The sequence below is a fragment of the Agelaius tricolor genome, unplaced genomic scaffold (genome assembly GCF_023055355.1).
Source record: "Agelaius tricolor isolate 1412-34295 unplaced genomic scaffold, bAgeTri1.0.p SCAF_13, whole genome shotgun sequence".
NCBI classification, from domain to species: Eukaryota; Metazoa; Chordata; class Aves; order Passeriformes; family Icteridae; genus Agelaius; species Agelaius tricolor.
Window position 1 is genome coordinate 12,293,510 of NW_027269273.1, and position 22,897 is coordinate 12,316,406.

Below are 22,897 nucleotides of genomic sequence, written 5' to 3' on the forward strand. Positions count from 1 at the left end.
CCTACTGCTAAAGCTACAAAGCAGACATTGGCATTCGTTCCACAACTTTGAATAACAACCCAGTCAGTTTTCAGATCAACTTTTTTAAATACAGACAGAATGTACAATTACCAGTACTAAAATGAAATTCTTGTCACAGACAGAGTAGTCCCAGATTTTTCAGAGACATTTGAAATTTGAAATTTTAACATTCATGTCAGTTCTCAGGGAAATCTTCCTTTACAAACTGAGGATAAACTTGTAACTCAGCAAACTCCCTAAAGCACTCTTAGCAATAATATAAAACTGGGGTGAAGTTTTGGAAAGCCAGAAGATTTCATTTAAATGTCAGGTTATGTCTAATTCTCAGTCCCACAATAAAAGAGCTTAATGCACAAGAAAGACCCAATTGGAAAACACAAATAACTCAAAGTGGTTTCACAGAGTCTTGGGACATGAATAGAGAACAGCATTGTCAAGTTATTGTCAATCAACACACTGCCAAACGATTAAACTTTGTGTCTTGACCCTCTTCCTAGCAAGAGGTGCAGTTCTTAGCACAGCATTTCTCAATCCCATGGAAGCATTATCACCAGATGGTGATAAAAACATATCAGACCCTAAGCTACAGAGGGCAGTATTACCAGGGCTGGAGGAAGGACTTTTGCTAGCACTCCATACTCAACTATTGTCAATTACATAGAAAATACTTTCTGTAGCAGAATTTAAAGTTTATTGTTTCCCATTGAAGTGAAGGAATTTCATAGCATAGAACGCAGTGCAAACAACTGCCACAATGAAAGCAGCATCCACCTTGAAAGCAGTAATGTAAAATGCTTTAGTGAGAGTTTCAGCTGCCTCTCTGATGTACCAAGCACTGATGAGGTAACAGAAGTCACCATCTTCCATCTGGTTCTGCTAACATCACATTTGCTACCTGTTCACCTGTTTCCCTGCTCTTACATTCCCAACCTTTTTGAGCAGCATGCTACAGCCACTTTAGGTCAGCCACTGCAGGTTACCTACAGCCAGCTGAGGTAGCCTCAGCATGAAGGACAAGGCTGTATCTTAGTTCAGATTTGTGACAGAAGGCTGGAGCTCAGATCTACTGCAGCAGACAGCAGATCCCCCCTCCTTAATGATGTTGAAACACAGGGAATATTTTATATAATAATTGTATATTACATATGACCATATTATATTATAATATTATATATATATATATATTATAATATATATAATATTACATATTATAATATTACAATATATATCCCAATTATCACACATTATTATTACTGCACTGTATTTTTATTATAACCTTCACTGCTTTGTGCAACAGGTGTTTTCACACTAACTCCCCTCTACTATAATAGGTGTTCCTGCCATCCTCTTATCAAACCTAAAAAATCCACATTCAAAATATTTATTACACCTGTCCATAATTACTTTTACCTTCAGCAGGTCTTTACCTACAAACATGACAATTTTTCAAAGAATCATAGTAGTAACAACTAACCTGGAGCAGTGAGATAGCTATGAAGACACCTGCAACAATGTAGATATTTCGGGGTAACCAAGCTTCAAGTGCATGGATACATCCTTTGACAAAAATCTGATCATCCCATTGACTTTTGCTCTGAATGTAAAAAGGAAGAATAAGAATTTTACTTTTCTGCTCAACTTTACTATAAGATCAATCACATGATCTAGCTAGGCTAATGTCTTGTCACTTTTGCAGTAAAGTTTTTAACCACACTTCAAAAATACACATGTGAATTGGAGAATGTCAGGCATTGATATTTCTACCTTCCTGAAAATCATGTTTATTAGAAACACAGTAAAATTAGCAGATAATAGACTAGCAGATGATAGATGGTCAAATTAGCAAACAACAGATCAACAGATTTAGACTATTACAATTGGTAATTGAAATGAACACTTGAAATCCAAATCCCATCCCTTTTTGAAATCCACCTCTCCCCTCACCTGTTCCCACTTGTTTTCTCTCCCCTCCCACAGCAGGAGGTTACTTTAAACAAAGTACAATGTCTACCTTGCTCTACACCTGTAGTATGATGTAGGACAGTTATTAGCTCCTAGAATTTTGAGCTGACACATCTATCAGCAATCCCACCAGTTTTAGTCTTGTCTATGCAGGCACAGAACATGACAGACAGCACCTTACCTTCTTTCTGATATCATAGCCACATTGTGTATTCACAACTTTTTGCTGCAAAGCAAAAGAGATTTTAAATAAACAAATCAATTTACTTGTACTCACTTCTGTTCACAGCAAGTTTTTCTATCTTTTATATCCATAAACAAATCAATTGTCAGAGCCAAACATTTTTAAAAGCATTTTTAGCAAGAACAAGCAAAGCCCTAGCAGAACAGAAGAAAATTAATGACAAAGCAAAGGTGTGTACTATAGATGATGATATCAGATGATATCCTGCATCAGAAATCTCAGCTGCTTCTATCACTTGCATTCAACTAGCAACTTTTTAACATGAAAACTGCACTACCATCACACAGGTGAGACATCTGCATTTACAAAACTGATAGTAAGTTTTATTGAAATATTAATAATAGAATCTCACATTAAACAGACTTAAGCATCCTTCTGCCTCCTTAAATACAGCAGCAGCAACAGAAAAAGGTGCAGTTGAACAGTACTGCTCCAAACTAGGCTAGAAAATAATTACTGGGGAATCTGAACATGGAATATGGCCCTGACAAAGGCTTTCCTTGGCTGATTGCCAATACAATCAGAGAAGCCTACCAGGTATTAAATATAACTTACCAATGGCTCTCAGCACAAGGATTGCTGGATGGATTTCAAGCTCTAAGTATTCCCAATAATACCATAAAGCACTCTAAGTTAGCCCCTACCTCCACATTTTGGCATCTGCTGCAACACTCAAAAGTTTCACAAAGTTTAGTAAAACAAGTTAACCAACAAGCACCTAAACCTTGCCAAAACCAAGGACTGTCTCAGAAGCTTTCAACTTCATACATGAGTACTTCACTAATTACTGACAAAGCAGCAAATGGAGCTACTCCTGCCTGTCTGGCAAAGGGGTGGTGAAACATTAATTCCAGCTGGGGTAAACACACTCTTAGAGGTCTCAGCTCTTTACACGCCTGAAAAAGGCCAGGGATCCAAGGAAACAACACACTGGGAATAAAAAATAGCCAGCCACCAGTGCTTCAGATCCAAACCATACCAAAATGGCTTGAATTCCTGGTGACAACACATTTTCACTTAACAGGTTGCCACATTTGGACTCTAAAAAGAATGCAACAGAAACACAAAAAAAGGTTTGTCTGCACAAGAGTGATTTTTAGTCATTTAGGACACCTCAAAGCCCTTCAACACCTTATTCAGGAAGTACTTCCTGTGATAACCTGACAATCTCAGGGCAACAACAAAGCCAGGAAACAACTTACAGCAGGATCGGGTATACAACAGGAAAAAGGAACTCCGCACTTCTCACGACTTTTGCTTTCACTCTTGCAGTCAAAGTAGATGTTGAAGTCCCAGTCTTCTGGACCTTGGGCCCCACAGCAATGGTTCTGCAGCAGATAAATACATTCCAGAAGTTTGTTCAGTGGATAAATTATCTCTAAAATACCTCCAAACAGTGTTTGCTTACAAATCTTCACTATCCCTAAGTCTGTGCAGAATCAATGACAACAGCAGAGTAAAAACAATGAATAGACATGAAATCAAAGCTCTGTGAAATCAAAGCAACACATCTGGAATACTGCTCCTGGAAACAAGTGTCAGCATGTCAAGGCAATTCATAAAAATTACCATTTTAGATGTAATTGTCATACAATAAGTTCCACTGCCAAATTTTTTAAGAGAAAGCTTTTTCTTAGGGAGCAAGGGAAAGGGGAGCAAATGAGAAAGGTCAAAGGCAGATGCATGCCTGAGAGAGCTTCCACAGCAGACATCAGAACAAGCCTGGACCTCAGGGTATCTTCCCTCCCTGCTGCCTTCAATACAGAAGGAAGGAAACCAGCAGATCAGTAACAGTACTATTAGCTACAAATTATTATGATTCTATTAAAAAATGAAAACTTTAAAATCTATATTCTCCTAGAAGGCATCAAAGAAGTGACAGGATATGAACTTACAATTCTCTGTAGTGAATCAATGATGTTCTGGAGGTCAATGTCGTCTCGGTAGGATTTAATGTTATTCTCAAAGAATTCTTTTACCCTGTCCCTCACCCAGTCCTGGAACAGGAAAGCCATAACTGCTACTGCCAGCTCCAACAGGAATATAAACACAATTGTTCCACAGAACTGTAAAAAACAAAAGTCCTAAATTAGAAAATATTAATTCATTTTGAATGTATTCCTATACCACCAGAAACAGATACAGAACTGGGTTCATATTTTGAACAGACACTGAGCACAATGAGTATACAAGGTAAAGAAACCCCAAGAGGAAGAGTTGTTGTTTTTTTTTGTCACCTGAACTTGACAGTAAAAAGACCATCAGACAGTCATTATTCACAGCAATGAAAACAATAATAAACGAGAATCGGTAAAACACAGGGCTAAAGAAGTCTTGATTACCTCTTGGATTGTTTCTAATTTTATAATTTATTTTTTTTTAATTTTTTGTCTAGCTTAGCTGTTTTTAGCTCTGAAGCAAAGAAGAAGCCTCAGTATAAAAAGAACCATTTAAGAAATTTTACATCAGTCTCTGAAGTCCCAAAGTTTTGCCAACACGTACAAGAAACTTTAAAGTTTTTAAGGGATTTTGTTCCACTATATTATACTCTCTCAGTGATTCCTAACTGACTAAGCATGTTCCATAACAATACAATGTTAGATTCTGATATACCTACTATAACATCACTGCAGAGCAGAACAAATTAAAAACAGCAGGGAAGAACATGTTCCACAAAGAGGAGAATAGATAAGCTAGGACCACTCTGCTTTCAATGCCATTACTCAGAGGTTTATCAAGGCAGCAAGTTTACCATGTATTTTGCCACAAACCAAATTCTATCATGAATTATCTGGGTTTGCTCCCAATTCATCATTTGCAGCTTTCACGCATATAATAACTCCCTCATGTAATGATGTTACTTACAAACTTCAGCAGGCAGATGTTTTCTCTCAGTGCTCCCACACAACCAGCAAATCCCAAAGTGAACATCACTATTCCCACCACTAAGACAAGCACCACTGGGTCCAGACCATGAAGACCAGTCACCTTTGTCAGATCAGACAATACACCCTGCAAGAAAAAACCAGAACAGAATGTGACCACTGTAAGCATCTCATTCACTCAGCATTCCTTCTGGATGATTTCCACGATGCCCAATGAACTGGTTGCAAACTCTTGAACTTGCCAACAGTGACACCAACAAAAAGAGTCTTGTTGTCAAATGGTCACTGACAATACCAGTTCTCTTCACCCCAGCAGAGGAAGTATTAAAGTTATAGCTAGCAATTCTTCTAGTAAGTCAGTTTCTCGGGCTACATCGTCCTATTTGCCAAACAGAATTCCACAAGATGGTGCCAAAAGCTCAATTCTACCACTGAATGTTCACTTAGTTTCAAGGTAAAAGAATTAATGTTTTATATCAACTTGAAATGCATCAATCACAAGGGCACTCCAATATCACGGCCTAAAAAATATATTAGGAAAACTTTTCCAATTCTAATGTTTAAGTGGGACAAAGGGAAAGACATTCTAAGGACAAAGCACCTTATGGATGACATTTGAAAGAGGGAAACCTTTTTTTTGTTTTCACAGGAAGCATATTTTTCCTCTCTTTTTGGTTACAATCCTTCTAGTGTCAGAGAGTCTTAGTAGTGCTACTCCAAACTCTTTCAGAAATATAACAGCATAGTCTAAACACTCCCCTTTCACCCCGATATTCTTACACCAAAAACAGTTACCTATTCTCTATATTTGCAATTTGCCCAACATAGAAGCAATAGTTTCTTTTTTGTTAACTATCCAAAAACCATTTATCTTGACAAAAATCTTTGCTATGAAGTCTGTGTGCTTAGGTTGCTAAATCTATGTGAATGCAATGCTAACACAGTGAAAACCCTCCTTATACTTTCTAGATTAGGTTTTAAAAAGTTATTATACCAGCTACCATTAAAACTCCATCAAATAAATATAGCAGGATTCTCAGGGTATGTGCAAGAACAAGATGGAACATGCAGAACACAGAAGGGATGAACAACAAACTCTTCATGAGAATGATTTGCAGGGACACCCAGGCAGCCCTGAAGTAGTCTGAGTGTTCATCATACAACCATTAACAATACACAGAACATCTTAGTAAGGAAATATTTTCACTTTTGAAACAAAGAAATAACCAAAATCAACACATGTTCACTATTTTTCTTTATAGAGTATATTCTCAAGCTAACCATGTTTAGTGTAAGAGCAAAATATCAGAGACACTTGGAATAAGCTGCCCAATTCCTTCAATAAAATGCAAATTACCATCTTTCTACCAGGTATACATTCTAGAATAAAGTGCAAAGGATATACATCCCAAGATAAGACCTTGGAAAAATCTCTATCACTTATTCAATTGCTTACTTAACAAAATAAAATCTACAGCATTAGAAGAAAATGTGCCCTTGGAGGAACTCCATCAGCTGAGGACATTGATTAACAGCACTGCAGTGTTCCACAAGACTCCATCTTCTTTCATAGCATGTTCCATAGCAGATTCTGTCAGAGCTGTTAATTTGGCAACAGCAAAACAGAGTTGTTTATATCAAAACTGGCTGATGGGATGAAAAGGAAAAAAATAATTAAACTGAAGGACTCAGAATTGCCTTGCAACAGCTGGTGACTAACAGTTCAAACAGGCTATTACAAAATGGTCCTAGTTTGTAGATAATGTTTTACCAGTCACACACTTCCATTTTTCAAAACTGTTACACCTCACAGCTAAAAAACTTGATCTACCTGGTTAATTATGAGAGTCCCACCTAATCAAACCTTGGCTCAGACCCCACAGTCAAGAAACACCTGTCAGGATCAGATGGGCTAATGCAGCATCCTTGTAGAATCAACATGCTGTGATACCAAACCCTGTGTGACCAGGATACTCAAACATTCATAACCATTGCCAGCCATCTCCTTCCCACAACCAAACTCAAGCTTTTTGTTTTCACACAATCTCACTTGTTCAAGCAACATTTTTTGGAAGACAATTTAGTCTGATCAAAGCATGTTACAAGTAGAAGTAGGCAGGAACTGGCTTTATTATTCAGCCTCAGAGGTCACTGGTCCACAACACTTTCTTCACGTTCACACTTAATGTTTACAACATGCTCTTTTTAAAAGAGGGTTATGGGGATTTTGTTTAAGAAATGATGTTAAGTCAAAAATCCTGAAGGAAGGAAACAATGGAATTAATTCAGAAAACTCTAATCCCACCATACCCATTTTGCTAAAGACACTCCTGCCTGTGCCATCTGCACTGGTACAAACAGGCTGCCCTTTACAACACAGATTTCCTCAGGTGCACAGGAGAGCAGCCTGATACCTGTACTCAGTGTCAGACATTCTGTAACAAAACTCACACTTCAAGTCTTCCTTTCAGTCACACAGAACAGTTTGTCCACGCCCTTGAAGTCCCTCTAAGCAACAGTCTTGATTTGAAAACTGCCTGTACCCTCTCCATTTGTTATTAGCCACAAACTTGCTGGAATGAAGTGAGGCTGACCAGCCTTTAGTTTCCCAGATCTTCCTTTGTGTCCTCCTTGAAACCATTCTAAGCAAAACTGTTTTGCTGATAAGAGGGCTCAATGTTATTCACCTTGTTTCTGTCAACACTTGACAATAATTCACTCTTTGTGACTTTTGAAGTATCTATTGTTGGACAGATATTGACTCTTAAAATTTTATGCAAGTTAACTCTTATGTGACTGTTCAGAATAACCAAAGTCAGTTACAAAATCATAAGGATAGGCCAATTAGATACACCAGTTAGAGAGATTGGATCTTAACCAAATAACAGAAGTCACAATGGCAACATTTTTCCATGTAGTATTTTCAACACTTCTCACAAACCAGCAGTCTCATTTCAATATATTACGAGCCAAAAGAGAAGCACAGGATTTAGAGCCAGAGAAAAAGACTGCTGAGGAATTAATCTGTACTCCTAATGCACAAAGAACAAAGACAGAATCATAGAAATGAAATGAACCTAATGTACTCCATGTTGTGGTAAGAGACAGGATGTTTAGAACTCTTCCACCACCTGTAGTTTATCTTTGGGTTTACCACTGCAGCTCAGTTTCTGCAAAGTTTTTCTCTTACTTCCCATCTATTGTTCACCGAGATGCTTATCTGTGAAATACAGGCACGACTGGCTGAAGAATGGCACTGCTCTGAAAGACTGAAAACAGCACAGAACAACTGACAAAAATAACTAACAGATTTCATGAACCATTCAGAAGTTCAAAAGCACAGGAAAGGCTTTGAAGCATTTATTTGCAAGATAGCACAGAGAACAGAAAGAACTCAGGAAAAGTTCAAAAAAGAAAGAAAGACAGAAAGAGTCTGCCTTTGCCTTTTAGTCACTTCAGTGTACCATAAAGCCAACTTGGCAAATGGAGATATTAGTCTCCAGCCACACAGATCATATGTGCTTGTATAAAAAAACCAGAAGAATGAACATTACAGAACAAACTCAAGGCAAGTTTAACATCCTCCTTAAAGGGTTGGAAACAAAATTCTTTTGTAACAACAAAATAGGAGGCAAATGTATTTGAGTGTCAAGATAGATTTTCATATAGCAATGACAGCACTAACCTAGTTATGAGAATGTGTGCAAGCACATGGGGAGCAGGGAGGAGGAGAATAAATACCTCAGAATTAAAAGTACCATAAAACTCACTTCCAAAAAGCAGAGGACTCAGAACCTCTGTGCATGTGGACAGCTGCTGTATGGAACCACTCCAATTAAGGAAAAGTGAACACATGATGGTAATTGAAGTCTTACTAGTTCGTGACACAACTGAACAGAGAGGGCACCTGCCCTCCACACCTGCCTGAGATGCAGATCAGTGAATCTAGCAATGGTCACTTTCTCCTAGTGCTTGACTTCATTAAACCCATACTTTTACAGCCACTCAGTGGAGGAACCATTAATTTCCATACCTGTATCATTCTGTTCCCTTGTAACAGGAGAACTCTGAGCACATGTGCATGTAACTTCCTTCAGCTGAGGAAGTTTCTTAGTTACAAGAAACCTTTGCTAAAAATAAGAGTTATTCAGCTACACCATGTTCCCCAGTGCTGTTCCTCTACATGGAAACAATCACTTAAGCACTCCTTGGGGAATAGAGTGGACAACAGATGGCCAACAGACTGGGAGCATCTTTCTGAAGTATTTAGAAGATGCACTTTTAGATTTAGTAGTGCTTTTCAACTTATAAAGACAGCTCATACCCCTCCCAAATATTTGTTTGTAATAAAAGGAGGTGAGTAGAGAAATACAGATTTTAGAAAACATGCTTTTGAAAGAGAACCTGTTCATAAAGGCTAAATTCTCCCCAGCATCCTGCTCTTACAAGTTCATAAAAAAGCTCTGAATATCAATGGTCACAGCTTAACTCCTGATCAGGGACAAGAAGTAAATTCCAACTAAAATCAGTTTAGATTATTTGAACACGCTCCTGAGTACAGATGCTACATTTAACTTCTGCTGCTTCCTGAGGAAGTAGTTTTACTGGAGCAGGAGGAGGCAGCCACTGAAATAAGACCAGACATCTCTTATCCTTACCTTTTCACTCCATGCCCACAGACCAGCTGCAAGGAAGGCCACTCCAGCTAGCTAAAATTAAAAAAAAAATTAATTAGATGTAATAATCAACCACATTATCAAAAAACTTACTTAGTAGCACTATTGCTCAAATAAAACAAATACTGCCTGTCATTTGAGACAACAGTAACGGGACCTTATTCCCCAAGAGTCCATCTCTTACAAAATTATTTGAAGGGCATTTATTCCACAACATTTATGCATTTTATAAATTACTTTTTAAAAAGTATTTTGATTCTTCATGATAACTCAAAAAGCACATTATTCAAGAAGAAGAGATACTTAACAGACAGCCCCACAGAGCACCATGCAAGTGGGAGTTATCCTTGTCCCAGTGATTTGCTAGAAAGTGTCTGCCTGCCCACTAATGAAGATGTCAGAATATTTAATGCATTTTGAAGTTATTCCCTATTTAGTCACTTAATAGTACCAATATTATGGCTATGACAGTAGCCACGCTTGCTCCTTGTGACTTCTCAGTGCCAAAGCTCTCTATATTAGCCTCTTCTCTGATTAGATACCATTTGTATTCTGAATCCTTATTTTGTTTAAGCCCATTTAAATCAAGCTGGATTAATGGTCCATTTGCTTACTTTCCATAAGTATAAAATCTAATTTATAACAAACCCTCCACTAATTCATATGTTTGAATAATAAATACTCCTGAATTACAGTCACTCAAAAGAAGAAGTTCCTTGTTCTAATATTTTATTCTCTTTCTTCAATGCTCAGGCAACTTGTTTTTAACATCCAATTTCAATAATCAAACTTAAATGACCTCTCAATCTTCCTGTCTATGCAGGAATTATTATATGCCATAATCTGGATTAAGCAACCAAAACCACCACTGACACATGGAGCTAGAACTGAACAAAGCAGTACTAAATAAATTGCCAGAAGCAATAGCACAATGAGTACTCACCTTGGACTCTGAATCAGCTAAGAGCATCTAAAGTGATCATTTGGATCAAAACATAACTTGAAAAATACTATTAAAAACCACATCAATGTAAACAGAATATTGACCCAAATTAACCCTAGATCTTAACCCAGTGATCTTCAGATCAAAAAAAGGCAGGGAAAATAGTCAGTAATCAAATGTGTATGTCATTAAGTAGCACAGTGCATATAATTGATGCATCCTTCATCCTTTTCACTCCAAATGTTCCAGGAATGCTGGGAGACAGATGAAGACAGCTGGTATAATTTGCAGTAATCAAGGTAAATTACACAGACAGCTGGATCTTTGGAAATTTTTTCTACAGAACACAAGGTGGAAAAAAATAACTGCGAAGACAAATTCCACTCTCTGTATACAAATTAAGGGTACTAGAATACTAATATTGTGCTATTGAATTTATAAATAGGGTGACCTCTTCAGACTGTCTGCCTTCCATTATAATTACCTTCTTAATTAAATTTTAACAAATTTTTGATTAAGTAGATTTTTCACTAGCATGCATTATTCTCACCTTTGAACATGAACTTTGCTCATGCTTTTATAAAACATTCAGTTTCAAGAAAATATACTACTTTTGCAAATTTATTTCCATAAGCATCTGTGCAAACTAGCTACAAGTAAAATAGAGTTTATCAGAAGAAAAATAAACTTAGTCTCATTAAAACAATGCGGATAAATCTGAAACTTAATTCAGCTAAGACAAGCAATTCAAAAATTTCACTAGAAGCAACCAAACCAGATACATTAAAAAATTCTTTTGCAAAAATCCAGTAAAGTATGGAGTACTTGCAGAAGAAACAAAGCCATCAGCCACTACATTGACAGGTGCAATAACCAAAACAACCAATCTGCAAGAACATAAAATAGTAGTGAAATGAAATTAAATCATTTTGTTTCAAAGACTGTGTGCAAGGTACTTTAAAGTATCTCACTGAAAAAACCATTGTACAAGCACACCATGCTGATCAAACTAGCTCAGAAGTGGGTGTGATTGAGCATGCCCAGAGTTCTACAGAGAATCAGCCCCAGGAAAATCCCCTCTCTAACACACCTGCACAGAGGCACCCAAAGGATGTCTGCAAGGCAGACCAGGGAGCTGATCCTGCCTAAACTAAAAGACAAGTTTTAACCTCCTCCAGCTCACTGAGCTAAATGGCTGAGGAATGGGACAACAGGCAGCTGAGAAGAAGCAAGGACAACCAAAAGTGTTCCCAGGATGAGAGCAGGCTAGTCAGCTCTTTCAAAAAGCACAGCATTATGCAATTTGCCTTTCACCAGAATCTGAACAACATGTAAACAAGAACAAACTGGATTTCCCAATTCACTGCTGCACTGCAGAGCCCTTCAAACCATTTACTCCATGAAAAGTTAGATGGAAACATACACAAAGCAGGTCAATTGTGCCCAGAAACTGAAACACTATTTACCAGCATTTGCTTATTTCCTGCTTTAGAACTGATAAATCCACTTTTTAAACATATTGCATCAAACTGTAGGCACCGCTCTGATGTACAATACTGATGTCAACTCAGTGACATTGTGCCCAAATTACCACTTTTAAGCATCACCCATTTATCCATTCCCAATCACACTTTGAATTCCTATGATTCCTATGACTGCTGCCAGAATCACACTACCAACTGAGAAAGCAGGGCTAATCTGTTTCTCAGATGTAGGCAGCTCTTGCAAGACAAAACTCTAGCAACACAAAGTGATTGTGGGTCAGTGTGTCCCTAAGTCTGATCAGCAGCAATAGGAATTGCATGCAGTTTTTGTGTATTCTCACATTTCCCACTCCCTGGATAATCCTGTTTTACACTGCAGCTCCACCCACGCTAGAGCAATCAGCAGCCTGCAGCCCCTTCCTTCCTATCCCTTACTCTTCAGAGACTCTTCCTCTCAGGGTCAGGAAACCACCTGGTGCTGCATTCTCTCCTCTTCCTGGCACAGCATTGCTGTTACAGAAGTTCCTGGAAAACAACATATGATGGAAAAGCCAAGCTAATCTTATGCTAACCTGGGTGTTCTCTTATTTTTCCAAGAGATAAACTCAGAATTCTTTTCCAGAACTGAAGAGAATTTTTTACCTTCATCACCATGTGCAGGGCCTCCATTCCCTTTAAATCTCCTACAGGATGAGTGACAAGTTCTGGTTTTGCCTCCAAAAACACTTAAGAGTCACACACAACTACTGACCTATAGAAGACAAACCCAGCTGATTGTAGCTAAAAGCTATTTTACCCTCCCCACTCAATTCATGTGAGAGACAGTGAGCTCATATGCAACATAAAAGGCTTTGGCAGAGCACACATGCAATCCTTCACGTGGGCAATGTGAGAATTCACTGAACCAGCCACAGCCCCACGAGGTGCAAATCTACCCCAAAAAACACCCTTTCCACTGGAGGCACAGCAGCAAGCACCAGAACTCTCACAGAAGAGCTCACTCCATTGCAGAACGACTCAGAACAGAAAGGTGCCAAAACCAAGCTCTCCACTTGGCATTGTTGCAGTCTTTAAATTGCACCATGACAAATGAAGTGATTTGACTAAAAAAAAAAAAAAGCTTTTAAACACAAAAAGGTCCAGCCTTCTTATCTTGCTCTCTGCAGGGCTATCTTAATGGCTGCAGCACTGCCTTATCACCACTCATTAACAAGAGTGTACTTGGACAAGCCAAGTCTTGTGAGCATGCCTAAAAAGCAAGATGGAAACAAAGTAATCACACATAAAAATCAGGCTTAGGCAGAGCCTTCCTATGGCCTCCATTCCCTTTCTTAAAAGAATAGAGAAGTGGTATTACAAGCCAGCAGTAAAAGCCAGAACTTTCTTTTTCCAAATCACTCCCCTGAAAAAAAAGACTTCCAAAGAATGAAGATTTCTAAAGGGTGATTACACTGAGCTTGCCATTAGTCATATTTGCCCTCTTTGAGTTCAATATTTTGTTTAATCCCAATCTATGTGAACTGCATTTGAAGCATGACACAAATTGCAGTAACCACCCAGTGAAAAGTCTAAAACTTCTGGGAATTACTACATCAGCACATGGTTTAAAGTTTATACAGTCAATGATATCTTCAGAGCTACAATGGGAAAGTCAACATTTACCTTTAATAAGGATGACAGAAGAACAAATGCAAATACCTTCCTGCAACTATTTACTATTACCTGGTTTGTGCATCAACACAGGAGAGCTCTAACAGCTTATATGGGCAAAAGGCTCTCTGACATCCAGCTAAATCCATCCCTCATCCACCTCTAGAGCAGCCAGGCTCACTAACAAAAGCTCACAAACAAGTTTCCAGAAGCACCTGTCCTGCAACCCAAATAAAGTGAATCAAAACAAACATTCCCTCCTTAAATGCTACTTGTGGATTATGGTTACATTTCCCTTTCTGGTTTTGTAGTTCTTCAGTTTTTCTAAGGCACACAGAAAATCCACTCTGTTTCACAAATGGTGAATTTGTAGTCATTCCAGCCAGCAGGATTTCACAGGCTCCTGAATCTTTGTGTCAGCTAAATGATTCATGGATTGCCTATAGGGGTGTCTACCTTCAACATTTACATAGCTTGTTCTACAACTAAAGGTGCCAAAAATCTTATCCACAGAGCTGTAGCTGCACATCATTTACTAGGTCAGCCTGATAACGTCAACAGAAGCATCAGACCCTTTTGTTGAGGAAGCTACCAGGACTACAAGTACCTGTTCAGAAAGCTAATTCCTCCAGCCAACAGACCAGCTGAAACACACAGGTTGTGTTATCAATTCTCCTCCATGTTTTGGCATCTCTTTAAAAGTTGTTCTTTAAAGAACAGAAAAATTTTTAGATCTTCATCATTCATCTCAAGAGAATACAGTTTTTAAAAAGTGAAAAAAAATGTAGTGACTGCAGAGAAGAAAAAAGATATAAAATTTATTCCTGTGAAAAAACAGAGGCAAATTCTTGACAGTCTTCCTCCCCTTACAGCAAAGACAAAAAATTTCAGTTTAAAAGATTGTCAGAAACAGTCACTCAAACTCCACTTCATGAGACACTCACTAGAGTAACGTAGAGGTCTAGAGGAATCCTAATATTCATGAACAAGAGTGTTGATTTCTCACATACCCCGCCATGAACTTCTGAAGAGCATCCACATAGTTATCAAGTGATTTCTCTGAAAACCAGAACAGTTTGATAACCATCTCTTCTCACTGTGCCACACTCCACCACAGGTACATGGGAAGAAGAGGAATGGCAGAGCTGGTGGCTTGTAAGCACAATTTCTGACCTGTTGAAAGCATCCTCAATTGTGACACAGAAAGTATCATGCCCAGTGATCACTTTCACGATGCAATATTGTAGCAAACCAACCTTTAATGGAAGAGAAGTTTCTGCAAATCTTTTCTGCCCAGGTATCCACAGGAGGCTAACTCCCCTGTGGTTTAATGCTACAGCATCATGCTAGAGCACTGCACTATAAATAAAAGGTGGTGACAGTAGCAAGGAGGTCTGTGGTTATCAGCAGCTTTACTGCTAGCACTGGACAAGTGACTGTATCTGCACTCTTCCAGGACTACTCATGCCTTTCCATGACTGCAGCTCTAGGACTTCAGGTACAAACTTGTTAACATTTGACCTGAAAGTTCCAAAAGGAACTACTGAGTTTGTCTGAATTGCTTCCAGACCTTCCCCTCACAGACATCTTAACTCTTTCTGGTGCAACATTATGCTCTAACCTTTACAGGGCCTTCTTTTCCAAGGCAGGTGCTTCATTAACATCTAAATCCACTCATGTACTGTTGCATCTTTTCACACTCATAATTCTAAACGTTACAGGCAGGTTAGTCCATAGCTAAGTATTTCAAGACTGTATCAGACAATTCAGCTGCCCACAGAGCATGACATGTGCTGCCAGCTGTTGACACATCCCTGAGGAAGCTCCTTTCTTCTCTTCTGCATAGTGTATTGACAGCTACACCACCCAACAATGATCAAAGATGGTCTGAAAGGAAACATTATAAGAGGATTCTTTTAACAGAGAAGCAATTTGACATGGATAATATGGATACTGAGTCCTCACATTTTCAATAATAATTTCTCATAAGGGATAAGATTCTTCAATTACAGAACACCTGGGGCATACTATACATCAGTTTCCTGCTTTCACACAAATATTTCAGCTTGTTCTCTTGACCAGAATAATGAAGTTAATAAAACTTAGCTATGCCCTAAGCTATTTCAGCCTCTACATTTTGTACTCACCCAAAAGACAATGTTGTAGCTGAAGAGCAAGTATTTGTACCAACAGCTGACTTCTGCATTAGAATATCGGTAATAGTGCATCTTCTATGGCACAGCCTCTGCACAAAAGAGAAAGAATGGCAGGATTAGGCAAAGATTTCATGAATAAATGTTTCTTCCCAGGTCTCTCTTGCTCTGTTGAGAAAGAGCACAGTAATCTGTACCATATGCCATCAAAAGGCATTTTCAAAGTCAGCTCACACTTCCACTGACCCAACACTACCTTTCAGTATCTGTTGCTTAATAATCTTATCTTTAAGCACCCTAATGTTATAACAGGGCAGGCACACCCACAAAGGAAAGTCACTATACAGTTAGCCTAGGAAGATCAACATAAGCAAGGTAACACTCATCTGCCTTCTCACTCCTTCAAAACCATTTTACTACTGCAAATGGCTGCTTGGACTTATCCACAAACCCTGATCATTGTACATCCAGCAATCCAGCTAGCAGGATATCCAAAGTGGTTACCTGGAATCTCTCAGTGTTGCTGGATTGCTAAATACAAAAGGTAATTGTACCCAGCTCTTCCATATTTGTGTGCTCCTTTACCAGATCATCTCCTGTAAGAGGTTTTATTCTCAAGAACCAAAGTCCCACCATTTTAAACCCTCAGCTCTGTGGAGTTTGGTTTGCTTCCTTACACACACTAGAGAGATGAAGTTCAACCACAACTCTTGCTCAAGAATTTCAGACAACTACAGCTGTTCAGAGAATCATAACTAAACCACCTCTGCAGAAATGCCATGCATAAGAAAAACTGAGAACAAGCTGTGAATTCAGAGCAGGAATAAGCACTTGCACAGCCCTCACATTCTGGACAGCTGAGTGCTGCCTAAGACTGATGAGCAGCAATTCAATCCTCCACTTCCTTGAGGTAAATGTTAGTGGAAGGTTTGCAAATCAAGGAAACAAGAATGCAGAATTTCCAAACACCTCCTAACTAAAAAAACATTCTGTGTCACGCTGGTCATTCACAGACAGAGTGCAAAAACCAAGCCAACCCTGTAAAGTCTGAAACCCAGACCATGGAATGGACAAGTGAACTGCACCACATCCACAGCTATCAGAAGGTAAACTACGTTTTTTGGGGTTGTTTGGTTTTGGAGTTTCTTTTCCTAGAAAGGAATCTGCACCTCAGTATAAAAACACTCCCACTTACAGAAGAAACAGAAGTTGGCTTTGAGAATCCCATCCAGTACAGACTAGAATGTGAATTAATACTTCAGCTTGCTATTTCTAGAGTTCAGATGTTGACTTCCATATAACTTTAACCAAACACTGAAAACAGGTTTTCTTCCTTCACCTTACAACTTCTAATGTGCACGGTCCATTTATAGCAAAAAACATTTAACTTTCATTAAAGCAAAGGAAATTGTCCTTTATGGCAGTATAGGCAGTGACTGGAAAGGACCTTCCTCCATTTGGTCAGCTGTACCACATGAAATGAGTTTTCTAATTCAGTTACTGACCTTTGCAACCCATCCAACGTTACAGACAAAATTTAGGAACCTTTACAACTGTTATGAATCATAGCAAAGAACTCTTGCTTAAGCACCATCCCCTTGCTTATCTAAGTCCACAACTGAGTGAATATAGGAAAAGGAACAAAGACTGGTTTTCCCCACTTAATTTCAGTTTCTAGCTCCAAATGGCAATTTATATGTCAACAATCAATATGCACACACTTGGCCGAGTCAGTCAGTCTGATGTGCCTGGACAAGAGAGGAAAGAGAGGGTACAAGAACAGAATAGCACTAATCTGAGCAGGGTGCAATCCCATTTTACAGCAATACACTGGCTGCCAGTGCAAATACATTCTCCAGATGCAGACACACTGAGGCCTCCATCACTGTTGTGCCCCCTCCCTCTGGAAATCAGGAACCTGATAAGAGACAGGAGCAGCAACTACAAAATGCACATAAGGAGCATTGCTTTTGGTGCTGCTACATCTACAAGAGAAGGCAGCAGGTTGCATTTAGCTAGCACATCATTAAATTTCACAAAAATGAGGTTCTGCTAGACAAAGAGGCTTAAAATACAACCTGAGGCAAAAAGGCAAGCACATCACTTCACAACCTAAACTACAAACATCTGAAGACTTACTTTTGTTAGGTTACCCTCCCTGGCACTGGACTTATATGCAACTGTTCAGCTCCAGCTTCACTGAAACTATTCACAGGAATAAGAGGATTAAAAGTATCCTTATTGACAAGCACTACTCCCCACCCACCTCACTGTTTCGACCACCAGCTTGCAAGACATTTCTCCATGCTTCAAACAACTGCTAAAATGCCCCAGTCAATACCAATCACAGTATTTTAGTAGAATGAAAAAGTAAAATGCTTTTTCAACATACACATTTCCAAATGCTCAGAAATGACGGGGGGTGTATAACCAGTACCAGCAAGAAGCTGTCCTATGACAGCACACAGCTCTTCAGACAGATATTAGCTTCCATACCACATGCATATCTTGAGCTGATTTGGCTTGCTCTGTGCTTACCCTCATCAGAATTCTTTTGGTGGTTGTTGACAGACCACTGAACACAGTATAGCTGGTATGATAGTAGCATAATGAATCTGAAGGTATGTGATTTTTTTCCACTAACACTACAAACAAATGAAGCAGTCCACTCAAGACTACACAGCTACCCTCCCTGTGTTTATACTAAAAGCAATCATGTTTCCTAACACAGAAGGCATCTGTAACCAGTCCAGAAATCTGCTTGTCAGTAACTCACTTTGTGCACAGCACAGGCTGCATAGCTATGGTTAGGCAATCCTAAAAACACTTGGAAGATTAAAGCAGTATGTGGGCAGCGCAGACTAATAACGTTCTCTACTGTGTTTCAGACAAAGCAAGTCACAATGTGTCAGCTGACAGTTATCACCCACTCACAGCAACAGGAATTTCTAAAAATCAAATACAGAGCCTTGCTGCTTTGGTAGAATATAATTTTGTCCTGGTGTTTACAGCTTTAGTGAGAGGTGTAAAATGTAGTCATTCATCAAGAGGACACTGCCATTCCCAAAGCTTTTTGACACCCACAATTCCACTCTTACCTTCGAAATGCTACAGCAGTGATACTCCTCATCTATGTTCCTAATTCTCATAAAACACAATGTGATCTGTTAACTAATCTAATGTAGACATGCAGAGAAATCCTCATGGATAAGATGTTAAGTCAAGAACAACTGCAACAAAGTAATTTTCTAGATTTAGGTCCAAAAATTATTTTAATCCTCCAGAGACATTTACTTTACAAGGCAAACCTAAGTCACACTAAAATTCCAAGTTCAGCCAATACTGCCACCATATTGAGTCCTGATCCCCTTCCCTGCCCCACCTAAAACCCACAACCATTAATCAACCTATTCAGAGGAGCAAGCAGCCACACAGCAAACCACTAGCAAATCTTCAGCTCAATCCTGTAATCTTGTACCACACACCAAGAAGTAAACAGGTTTAAGCCTTCAATCCACCTTGCCAGAGCATGTGCAAATGCCAGCGTGGGGGCAGGCAGGAGGTGGCAGGAGTACAAGGATAGGAAAGGAAAAGCTTTCCCATGAATGTGCCCATGGAAACACAGCACCCCTCCAGTGCCAGCCTGTACCAGCAGCACACCTCAATCCAACACACTGAAAGATGAGGGGAACAGGGGCACAACTGAGGCAAGAGGAAAAAAAAAAAAAGTCATTTGCCAAGCTGTTGGCTTCTCCACCACTGTTCATCAATACAAAGCATCTGTATGAAGCTGGTGAAGCAAACGGATGTAGAATAATTTGCTGAGGAGCAAGATTTTTTAAAGTAGAGCAAGAGATGTACTTTGGTGTATGATTTGTTTTGATATGACTCAATTCCATTCCATCAAGACCAAATATATATCAAAAAGCATCAGTTCATTCAAGATATGGTGCCATTAAAAACAACTGTCATTCTTTGAAGGTGCTCAGTCATTTGGGGTTTTTGTGAAGGTAAAAGGCAGCCTAATCCCTGACCAGGAAAAATTCAGATGTATTCTTAGGACCTTCTAAAAATGGAACAACCAAGAGGCACCTACAGATTGCTCTTTCCCCATCCTACAGAGAAGCTGACCATCAAAGGGGTCCTAATGTTCAGAAAAGTATCTGGGTGCCAGCCATCAAATCTTCACCTGAAGGGGCTGAACTGGTACAGCCAAAAAGCAAGATAAATTGACAGGATGTGATGCTCTTACAGGTTAATCTGCTCCTGGAAACACACAGTCCTGCTGATGACTCAGGAGCTCCAAGCAAGCATGTGTCATTTTGAAATTTTGTCTCCAAGAAACTCAGACTAGGGCCTCAAAAAGAACAGACTAGCTTCTCCTAAGGAACACAAGTATAGTTCATTTAGTTCTGCTGGAGTTCAGATGAGCAGAGAAATATTTGCTCATTCTCAGAAGAAACCTGAGGATTAATCAACAAAATGGTATTTTTTTAACCTGAAAGACTTATGATGAAAGGCAAATATCATTAATAGGTTATCCCTGTCTCACCAGAAAAATAATGGAAGTAACAAATCTCGGAACTCAACAGAAAATGTGGCCAAAGCTGGGCAGAATTCTCAAGACATCATCTTTTAAGACCCTTATTTTGTACTGTGCTGAAGACTCAAAGACCTCAAAGAATATTTCAAGCAGAAGTTGCTCCACTGTAAGCACTAAAAAACAATCCCTCAGAGAAGAACAAATCCCCAACCTATTGGGAAGGGTTTCCGGTTTCACTGACCAGGGTTTATTCTATTACTGCATCACAAACTACAACTTAGGAAAACCTGTCAGAAACACACACCAGTGTTTCCAAACCCCAAATAAAGGAAGCAGTAATTCACAAGAGCTCCACTCCACGTCTCCATACCTCACACTCCTTATGCTGCACTTTTGGCCAAGCCACTACTTCTGTGTGGTTGAGTTGCATCCAAAACACCATGTAAATGCTCAGAACTCAGAAAAAGTGGACACTGCACACTTTCAAGAATAAGCTACATGGTCATCAAGAGCCTCTCCTGAGCTCCCCACTTGACTAACATCACCCATCCTTTGGCATATGGGCTCTACACTGCACAACTGTAATTCGAGGAGCTATTCCAGTTATGATTCATGGAATATTTTCAGCTCCATTTGATTTCTTAAACCAACAGAACTTCACTAAAGACTTGTAAAAGGCAAGCAGAATTCAGTACTGCTCCCACAGCAATTTGAAAGCTGTAACAGAGGACAACAGCAGTTCTACCTATTTCACTTTTCACTGTTCTTCATACAGAAGCTACAAAAGATGGAGTTGGCTGGCCTTGCTTCCATGTGAAGTAGTATTTATTCCTACTCAACAACAAAAAGCTACTAATAACATTTAAAAAGAAATCAGCAAAACAGAAGAAGCTCCAAAGAGTTCATATTTTCATTTATACAAACTAGTCAGAAAGCCAGTCAATAACACCGTACAATGAAAGTCTTAACAATGTAAATTCAAACTACAAATATTTTTAGTTATTGACACTGAGGAGAGACACAACTCAATTATCCAGAGAATTTCAGTACATTTATGCTAGTTCTGCCCCACTGACCTCAAATTCATTGAAGAAGTAACCGAACAGCTGAGGTGGTTTCTGCTAAACATACAGAGGTGCTTGACAGAGGTATCAAGTGAAAGGCAAGGACCTCCTACCTAGCTCAAGGAAAATCTGCTCAAAGTACCTGACTGCAAACAGAGCATCTACTCCACATTCTGACTTAAAGCAAGAGAGAGCACAGGAAACAGAGAGAAAAGGAAATGTTACACGTAAACTTCATCTAAAAGACAGCAATTTTCCAAACATAAGGAGAGGGCAGTAGAAGAGAGACAGATCCTTTTGTAAGATACTCATCTCTTCACTAATATTTAAGAAATGCAGAGAAAAGCAGGAGCACAGGATGTAGGGCCTTCACTGACCTAATCCTATTGGTTAAAGCTCTGGAGTTAAAACTCAGTTGGATTACACCAAAGTAAGTGAAAGCAGCACCAGATATTATCACTACAGTTCAAGAGATGCCTCATTAACAACTTAGAAAAGTTTAGAGAAATATTTTGTGCCTAGGAAAGTTTTCTTTAATAAAGCTATTGGCCAGTTTCATCTGAATAGGACCTTGCCTGTGCTGCAATTTATTCACTATACACAACAAGCCACAAGTCATGCTTTCCTTTTACTTCACAGCAAATTCAAGTATTGGGAAACATAGAAGCCAGTTAGTCATTCTGAGCAGGAATTTATCCACCTCAGGCTGCAAAACCTGTCAGGACAAGTAACCAGAAAAATCTTAGCTGACCCAAACTTCTCAGCTGCTTTCTATTGCCTCTCATGAGAGCAGATACATACCAACTCTCTGTAACATCAACAGCTGCAAGGCAAAAGTCAAAGTCTTTATTTAAAAGAAGCATGTAATTTGATTTTTTTTCCTCCTTCTAACAGAAGGTTTGGGGAGCCTTACAAAGCAAATATCTTATCTGAGGAGCCAGAACGTCCAGTTTGGGGAATATTTTTACTTCTATTTAGTAATCCAAGAATAACAGAATGTATTTCATACACTTTGTCAGCTCCTTCCCACAGCTCCAGACAGACCAAAAGGTTTCAAGAACAGAATGGGTCCCTCCCATTGCTATACCATTTCACGTCATAAAAAAAGACAGGAAGCCACCACCTTTCTTTGCTGACAAACACACTTTCTCTTCAGAGAACATCCTAAACTTTTATACATATGGTGACTTTTCACCACTTCCAGGAATGCCAGTTGCTCAGTCTCCAGTTATATTTCAGTCTGAAAGAATATATCTTTATTTTCTCTTTTCA

General features: G+C 39.0%; 1 protein-coding gene across 3 annotated transcripts in view; it reads right to left on the reverse strand.

Annotated features, from left to right (window-relative positions):
• TSPAN14 (tetraspanin 14) overlaps window positions 1-22,897 on the reverse strand; it is a 34,496-nt gene that overhangs the window by 3,771 nt on the left and 7,828 nt on the right. For all 3 annotated transcript variants that reach the window (XM_071438749.1, XM_071438748.1, XM_071438747.1), the window contains exons 2-8: window positions 16,013-16,110; window positions 9,771-9,821; window positions 5,093-5,239; window positions 4,123-4,293; window positions 3,430-3,555; window positions 2,165-2,209; window positions 1,496-1,615 (exon numbers count right to left, since the gene is read on the reverse strand). In XM_071438749.1, the coding sequence (XP_071294850.1) occupies window positions 1,496-1,615; window positions 2,165-2,209; window positions 3,430-3,555; window positions 4,123-4,293; window positions 5,093-5,239; window positions 9,771-9,821; window positions 16,013-16,093 (741 nt within the window). In that variant the 5' untranslated portion in view covers window positions 16,094-16,110. The remainder of the gene's footprint in view (window positions 1-1,495; window positions 1,616-2,164; window positions 2,210-3,429; window positions 3,556-4,122; window positions 4,294-5,092; window positions 5,240-9,770; window positions 9,822-16,012; window positions 16,111-22,897) is intronic.